Source organism: Miscanthus floridulus, chromosome 2, assembly GCF_019320115.1.
Source record: "Miscanthus floridulus cultivar M001 chromosome 2, ASM1932011v1, whole genome shotgun sequence".
Taxonomy (NCBI): domain Eukaryota; kingdom Viridiplantae; phylum Streptophyta; class Magnoliopsida; order Poales; family Poaceae; genus Miscanthus; species Miscanthus floridulus.
The window spans coordinates 129,180,445-129,188,569 of record NC_089581.1 but is presented as its reverse complement, the minus strand read 5'-3'; the positions used below and the strand labels follow the sequence as shown (position 1 = coordinate 129,188,569).

The 8,125-nt window shown below is 42.9% G+C and overlaps 1 protein-coding gene and 2 long non-coding RNA genes across 3 annotated transcripts; all 3 read right to left on the bottom strand.

Annotated features, from left to right (window-relative positions):
* Window positions 1-1,429: 1,429 nt before the first annotated feature.
* On the bottom strand, window positions 1,430-2,029 carry LOC136529837 (uncharacterized). Its single transcript, XR_010777433.1, has 3 exons — window positions 1,920-2,029; window positions 1,738-1,785; window positions 1,430-1,644 (listed from the first exon to the last, which is right to left on the bottom strand). It is a non-coding gene; the product is annotated as an uncharacterized lncRNA (long non-coding RNA).
* A 423-nt stretch (window positions 2,030-2,452) lies between these two features.
* LOC136529830 (uncharacterized) lies at window positions 2,453-3,659 on the bottom strand. The gene is made up of 3 exons (XR_010777429.1): window positions 3,580-3,659; window positions 2,891-2,953; window positions 2,453-2,784 (listed from the first exon to the last, which is right to left on the bottom strand). It is a non-coding gene; the product is annotated as an uncharacterized lncRNA (long non-coding RNA).
* Window positions 3,660-3,667: 8 nt separating this feature from the next.
* On the bottom strand, window positions 3,668-5,623 carry LOC136537056 (mitochondrial outer membrane protein porin 1-like). The gene is made up of 6 exons (XM_066529149.1): window positions 5,606-5,623; window positions 5,419-5,445; window positions 4,633-4,713; window positions 4,276-4,365; window positions 3,988-4,195; window positions 3,668-3,681 (listed from the first exon to the last, which is right to left on the bottom strand). Exons 1-6 carry the CDS (start codon window positions 5,621-5,623, stop codon window positions 3,668-3,670), a joined length of 438 nt encoding a protein of 145 aa, XP_066385246.1.
* Between the last annotated feature and the right edge of the window lie 2,502 nt (window positions 5,624-8,125).

Genomic DNA, 8,125 nt, shown 5'->3' with positions numbered 1-8,125 from the left:
CAATCTTGGATTCTTGGTGAATGAGCATCTATATATGCAAGCAGAATGCATGCATCTATATATGCTAACGATCTTTCGTGTTCTAATCGGCCATGTGTTTTGTCATGTTCTTGCCTGTCTCGTAAGGGCGTCGCAAACCACGGGGCGTCTGTGTGGGTGGCCTGCGACACCGAGAAAGCGGAACCGGTTTCTTTCTTTCCAGTGCGGCCTTCTGCTACTTCGGTTGGTTCTTGTGGCTGAACTGAACCCTGTGAGGTTTCTTGGTTTGCCTCAGGCTACTTGGAGGACAGGAGGCCAGCGTGCAACATGGACCCGTATGTGGTGACCTCGCTGATCGTGGAGACAACCATCCTGTGGGAGCCCAGGCACTCCAACGGCAGCGGTAAGGGCGCCGCGACTCCTTGATTCTCCGGCGGGGGTTGACCTACCTCTGTGTGAGAGGCGGGCTGCGTAGATGGCAAATGAGACTGACACTATCAGAAACTTGAGATGCCCATAATAATAGCTGCAGTATGCTGGTTCTAGTGTTGGATAACGAACCAAGAACACTTCTTTCGAGCTTTCTTCGAAATTAGCATAATTTTATTTATAGGCTCCTGAATTATCAACTTCAAACCGAGTTGAATGAGCCAAGACGAAGTCAAAGTCATTCTAAATCTTTTTTTTTCATTTTAAAAGAAAAACGAGTTCGTCCGGCCCTATCTGGTTCCCTAGCTTGTCGTGTGCTTGTGGTCGCAGATACGCATCGAAATGCGTGGGTTATAGGTTTCTGGTTTTTTCCTTCAATCGGCTTGTCTTGGCGTACTTGCACAGATCGTGGATTGTTTTATGCCACCGCTCTCATTAACATTCAAAAGAACTCGATTCATTTCCACTTTCAAAGCATCAACTCGTTTCAAATCTCAAAACATCAAAAATTCGGTGGATGGAGTTTAGAGGGCCATCTATCACAAGAACGTAACATGTATCAGAAGCTCAGAACCACCGGTCACTCGGGCCTGTAAATCATGGAGCTGAACCAACATAGCTATGCTGATCACATCAAACAAGACCAACACCGATGCAAATATATCCCAACCCACAACCACAATCCCCTGCCATAATGGCACTCGTGGTTCGCAATTACAAGGAACTTAAGAAGACAGGGTCTACAACCAGATCACACAGGAAAGGTTAATTCTCGGACGGGTGATAACCAAGCCTCACCAAACAGCCATCAAAACATTAGTGACAGCTTAAACAGGCGAGTAAAATATTGTTCTCTTCAGAAAGGAAAAAATGATACGCAAATGCTCGAACAAACTAGAAGCACTTCTAACAAGATTAGAAGAAGCTTTTCAAAGGAAAACAAGATTAGAAGAAACATGCTCCCAATTACAACACTATAACAAGATTATTACCACATGTTGTGCCAGCGGCTTACTCTGCAGTATGGAGAAAAAACGAGACAGTCTGATACATACATTTTATTCATCGGTGAGATGCAACATGAAAGGAAAACTATGGAACAAGAGGCCGGAATGAGAGTTTGTGTAACCGCCTCAACTCATTCTAAGATACTCTTCAAAATTTTTATGTGATAACGGTCGGGGCAGAGCGGCCAGTGTACTCTTGCATCTTGGAGAGCTTGAGCGCAACAACAACCTTGAGATGAAACACAAAATTCGTAAATGCAGTTTCACAGAAACCCAATGTATATTTAGCTCTGTGAATTGAAAGGATAGGATAGTATCTTACCAACGGAGCAAGGGCATCCTGTGAATCCCTGCCGGTCTTGGAGGAACCCTTCTCGTAAAGATGCATAGGTAACACAAACAAGGAGCACCAAGTGAAGAAAGAAGGCAAATGACATAACAATTTCAGCACACATGAAAAGTATATACATGTTTTAGAAACAAAGGTAATATAAGTAGGAATACCAATTGTATTAGCAAGATGAGCATTGACTATATTGATAAAGCAGTCTTCTGAATAGTCCCCATCATTGCCGAATTCTACTTCCCGCAAGAAGTACCTAACAGCATCAGCGCCAAATCTTTCTACCATATCTTTTGGTTCAAGTGTGTTGCCTAATGACCTACCCATCTTCATGCCATCCTAGAATTTTGAAAATAGAAGCCATTGGTGCATGAAATAAAAGGGACTTGCTGAGATAAAACATGAAAGGCGACTGGAAATCTAGATAATTTTTTTGTACTTATGGTAGAGTGCTATACTGTCATCAGGGCTCTATAAGTGGAAACAAGTACAATTGTAAATAAGTAAGATCACCTTTGTCAAGAATCCATGACCAAAAACTGTATCAGGAACACTTCAACCTGCTGACATTAGCATGGCTGGCCAATAAACTGCATGAAACCGTAATATGTCATGAGACACGGGCACAAAAGTCATGTAGATATGTGCCTCTGCATCTCTATTCATGCAGAAAGGTGGGCATGGTTATTTGGTTAGCAACAAACATTGTTGTACAGGCAAATCATTGAGCACGCGGTGTAAAGCATCCATGAGTGAGGCATTCGTTAGTAGAAGATGGGATCAAAGAGAGATAAGCACCATGGTATCCACTGTTGGTGGACCACGTCGTGGCGGAGGCGGTATGCCGCGCTGCGCGGTCCGTCGGGGGCCGTGGGAGGACTGAGGACAGCCAGGTCGGGAATGCTGCTTTCACAACTCCCATTAATTCATTCTCAACCTTAAGAAATTATTGCCTACCTGTGTTTTAACTGATGGAAATATGTTCTAGAATCGTAGAGTTTCGTCGCCCGCTCCTGTTACTATGGTCTGCAAATTACATCTCACCATCTTAGCTGCTCTCCTCAACGAGATAGATAGTAGTTTATGGGTTCATCATTAAAACAATGTACAAACTAACTGTATTCGGGTTTACCTGTCCATCAGGCGACGACGCAAGGTAAAGCACACGCATTGTATGTCCGGTTAGAGTTGCAACCTATCTGCCCCCCAAATAATCCAATAGTTAGTGAAATTAGGTTAAAAAGAAATGGGCCCTGGTAAACTGTATAAGTTACGCCGTACAAATGACATCACTACAAAAATTGTTTATTAAGAAGCACATAACCGGTCGACGATGCACAGCAAGTGATTTTCATTGCCTAGTTTACATTTCTATTGTGTTTTCAGCTGCTCGTAAGTCAATGTCTCAGGCCACAGAAACAAGATTACATCTTTGGCGTGGAACCCAAGATGAATCTAATTAATAACCTGCATATGGAGTCACACCATAGAGGGCTTTTGATGCCTCATACCAAAAGGGCACAATTATATGACAATGTTCTTACTGATCAACTGATGTGGAACTAAGCATGCTATCAATGGTATTATACAGCAACTGGTTTTCATTGCTTGCTTTAAGTTTCACTGCTGTTTTAAGCATTACTTAATTCAATGTATCATCCCATAGAAAGAAAGTATTATATTTCAGAAGCAAGCCGAGAAAGACTGTGTTGCGCAGATTGGAAGTCATTCTATAATTGTATCCAAAGGATGCAGTGTACGGCTGGCTTACTGATCTATCAGGAGATGCTAAGTACTTAGATCCACAACATATAAGCTCACCTTTGACATGGATGGATATTTCCACACCATGATTTGATTTTGGGAATACCCATGTGTGCTCACAAGGTCATTCACATTTTTAGACCACTTAAGGTTGCAAACCTGCAACAGAAAGCAAAAGATGAGGATAGCAGCACCACACAGCAGAATTATAAAGTTGCTTCTTTCAAAAACTCCATTTGAGAAATGTCTCAAAAGGTGAAATCATGGTGACAATATATTAATATTTTGACTATTTTGTATGCACTAAACCAGCTACACAACGGCTTGAAGTTGAGACGCATTAAGTAGGGATTTGCACTTAACCATAAAAAAGAAATTACAAGTATCAAATAAGCTTAAGCGTTGTCAAATAACAGTCGCATACAGTGCCTAAATATATAAGATTACCACACTTTGAAAACTCACAGGTCAGGGATGCGATGAGGTCTTCATGAGTGAACCTCAGTCCAGCGTTGTATTTGGTTAAGTTCCCAGTGGCAGTATCAAGTGAGACATCTGCACCAACTGCAAGGGCCTTAGTGCCAAAGGCAGTAGAGAGGTTGACTACAGGATTGGCTGTGAGACCAATGCCTGCATTAACTCCAGCATAATCATGCAAATACTGAAGCTCAACCTACAACCAGAAATAAATACATGAATACATTGAAGAATAACCTTCCACTTAAGAAATAATAAACTGAATTAGATTATTACCTTTCCAGACCTCTGATCAGGAACAACAAAGCTAAGGATGGTTGTCAGTCCTGGAGTTGCAATCTCATCAACAGTAACTGTAGTAATGATCTGAACAGCACGTCAAAGCAAGCAGTCAACAGAACTCGAACAGTGAGAAATATAACAGATCAACTAATTAGTCAAAGAGCAAATTGTTGACCAACACAAATAGCATGCTTGATAATAGTTTGGCAAACTACTACTATTAGTCTAGGTGATATCACAAGAAATGAACATGCTGCAGGTCCATTTTGAGCAAAGCATGCAATTTCCAGGGGTTAAGTATATACATATACAGAGAGAGAGAGATTTACATTTGACTACTTTCCCATCTACCGTAATGTTCTTGTTCTTTATCTGTGATTGGATCTCACCAAAGATCAGGTCAGCTTTCTTTGTGCCAGAAGCAGTGACAGCCTGCATGAGAAAAGCAACAGAGGATATTAAAATTATAAGAATATGATAGCCATGCATGCAAATAATTCTAACATAGTCACGATTTTCAGTACAAGCATGTAGGCAGCATTAAGAGAACAATCAAATATATACACGCAAACCAAACAATTAGTTGTTAAATCACCCAAGCCTTTACCATTTAGACCACAACATATGTAATTCCAGACTCCAATACATCAACGGAAAATACAAGTTGCAAAAGTCATCATGAGTTGAGAAACATAATTATGGTAACAGCATATCTGGGGTTCAATACAATCGTTTTTCAGGTGTTTGATACTTCCATTATAGTTTTATTATCCTCAATTGTTTAAGTTCAGTACAGATATATTTTTCCTAAAAGTCTAAAACCCATCAAAACCTACAATTTACTCACATCCCAACCATGGAAGGAAATCCACCGAGCCGTGCTGACATCGCTCAGCTACTTACAATTATTCTACTCAATAACTGACTACCCACTGTCGTCCCACTATCCAGACAGTGCCAACATGTGTTACATCCCCTGAAAATTGAGCCCGACACCAGTTACATAACTAAAGCTGCATCCTTTCAGCCATAGCTTTGCTATCTCCCACATTATGCCCCAAGAAATATGTGGCGCCAGAAGACTGGGAAAAAAACAAAACTAAAAACAAAACAACTCCTATTAGCAATGGTAAATACTGGCAGACAATAAAATGTTTCAGCTAACTGAAACATTAACAGAAATAAGAATAACAGAAAATGGCAGTAAGAAGGAATCAAGTCATCAAGCGGTACACATGACAAATTACGGTAAAAGGACAAAGGAGAAGCGGGTAGACCAGTGTCACAGCTAATTAATCAATTGTAACATCTTTAGTGTACTCACGTTTATTTTCTCCAGCATTGTAGCATAGATAATGTTTTGTCTTTTCATGTTTAATGGTAACAATAAATAAATCAAATAAAGTTCAACAACACTAGTACTTACACAAAGAATGATAGGTGGACAGTTGACTCATGTAATACTGCATAATACAACAAAATTGACACGTACTACTGCATTCATAAAAACAGAGAGTGAAAGGATGAAATATTTGAAATCAGTGAAAGGCGTACCGGTTTAGAAGCTGACGTTTTGATGGGTCCGAAAATACGTTTTGCCCTAAGTGAGCTCTGTTAATTTATCCACTTTCCAACAAAATATCATTCCCGAAGGCTTTTACAATCTTCTTCCAACCTCCAGTGCCTTTCTGCACTACATCCTATAAATGCATGGTTTTCATAATCAGTACAATGTTTGTAAAGGAAACACAGTTGTAACTCCTCACAAGCTTACATCATCCAATAAAAGTTTCAGAACTCTGAAAATATAATTGCCAACCATGCTTTCCTGTGCTGACCTTTATCAGTGACGACCATGTGGATCCTCGGCGGCGTTCCCAGCAAGCTGCAGGGCCTCAGGAAAAGGAAACACAAAGATGTCAGTCAAAACCTAACCAAATCGAGAAGGCTGCAACAACCCCATCGAGACTGAACCCCAGATCCAGACTGAGAAGAAGGGGACACGAACCTGGACGGCGTCGATCTACTCGAAGACAGCAACAAGGTAGACCTTTGGGAGTACCAAGCTTGGGCAGAGATGAAGATGAGGGAAGCGCTTGCAGCAGAGGCCGGTCGTGACCCAAGCGCCGTTGCCGCCGGCAAGGGCCACCGGTCCGCGTAGCTGCCGCAGCTGGACCCGTAGCCGCCGGGAGGAGGAAGAGGACACGACACGATTCGTCCGAGCAGCGAGGTGGCCATGTTCCGCGCGGCCGAAGCACGGCCACGTCGAGGCCCCGGATGGAGTCCTTGAGCGCCTCCACGCCGGCCGCGAGCCCACGCGGCGCGGTCCGGCGGGACGGACGCAGTCGCGCCGTCGCGGGGTATAGTGGTCGCGCGCGTCGGGAGATGGAGGGGTAGGGGAGAGGGAGCCGTGCGGGGGAGGTGTGGCCGCCGACGCTGGAGAGACGACCGACGGCTGCGGCGGTGACAGGGTCGTGGAGCTCGTCGGGGCTAGGGTTGCAGGGGGAAGGAGGGAGGAGCAGAGGAGGAGGCCGGCGGGGGAGGGGCCGGTGCCGGCGGCGAGATGGAGCTCGTCTGGCTAGGGTTGGTGGTGACCGGGCCGGGTGCCTGTGCGACCGAGGAATGGAGATGGGGATGGGATGAGAACCGGAGATAAAGACGGGATGGGAGCCATGCCGGTCGGTGCATGGTCGGTGGCCCATCCAGTGCCGAGCGTACATGGTCGGCGCATGGTCGGTGGATAAAAAGGAGAGGCATTAAATGTTCATCTGTCCGACTTGTTTTTATCCGACGGCACTACGGAGAAGATGCATGAAGGTTGTCTATCACGCACTTCATCTGAGCCGTGGAATTTCGATCTAACGCACCAACTAAAAAGAACGTACGTGGACACTCTGGGAGGCCGCCGATTCGGCGCGCCATATATCTTTAATTGTTAAGCAATAGTATAAAGACTATAATTAAGAATAGATACCGACGACACAGATTGCGTTGATAACACAAATTGCACTGTCATTATGGACCATATAACTATGTCCACAGATTACATGTACAATATTTTTTGCCAATACTTCAGACTGTTAGTCCAAATTTCTATCCTTTGCACTAAACAGTTCATGACACTAATATGAAAAGAAGTAGCACACAGTTTGCATCATGCAGTCAATGTTCACACAAATATGAATATCTAGTCAAGTACGACAGTAGTAGATTAGTAGCAAGTTCCTTCAACAGGTAAACACTTCAAGCAGTAGACACTTAGTGGCAGGTGCAAAGAGGTGGTCACGCAAACAAACAGTATCCTAGCAGCTCATGTCAGAGGGAGCACTGCTGTGATGAAGTGGGAGTGGGACTGTAGACGCCTGCAATACAATAAACAATTAGCTGATCAGAACAGTACAAAAAATATCAGGAGCTTTCAAAATTAATGGCCAATTGCATTAGTTGGTAGATAAGGTTCTCACGAAGAAAAAATCGGTGTGTTAGCTCGATGTAACAATTAAAGTCCTTCATTTACAACACTATCATTTTAGCTTTAAGAACATTAGCTATGTAGTTTATTTGTGCTTGTCTGTGGAGAGGTCTGCATATTATATAAAAAATGCTATAGAAAGTTGGACTTGGACAGGTGGTTGCATAAATGTGAAGCTTTATCTTATTCTTACATGAAACATCAAAATGTTGTGTAGGTATAGAACCCAGAAGGACCTTTTCTTTCTAAAATTACATAGAAATAAAGCAACACAGAATGGCATCGTTACATCACAAGGTAAACATTAGCCTATTCCATGGCAACCCAACATCACGCTTTGACCTATAGGGATGTTATTACTAAAACATTTTA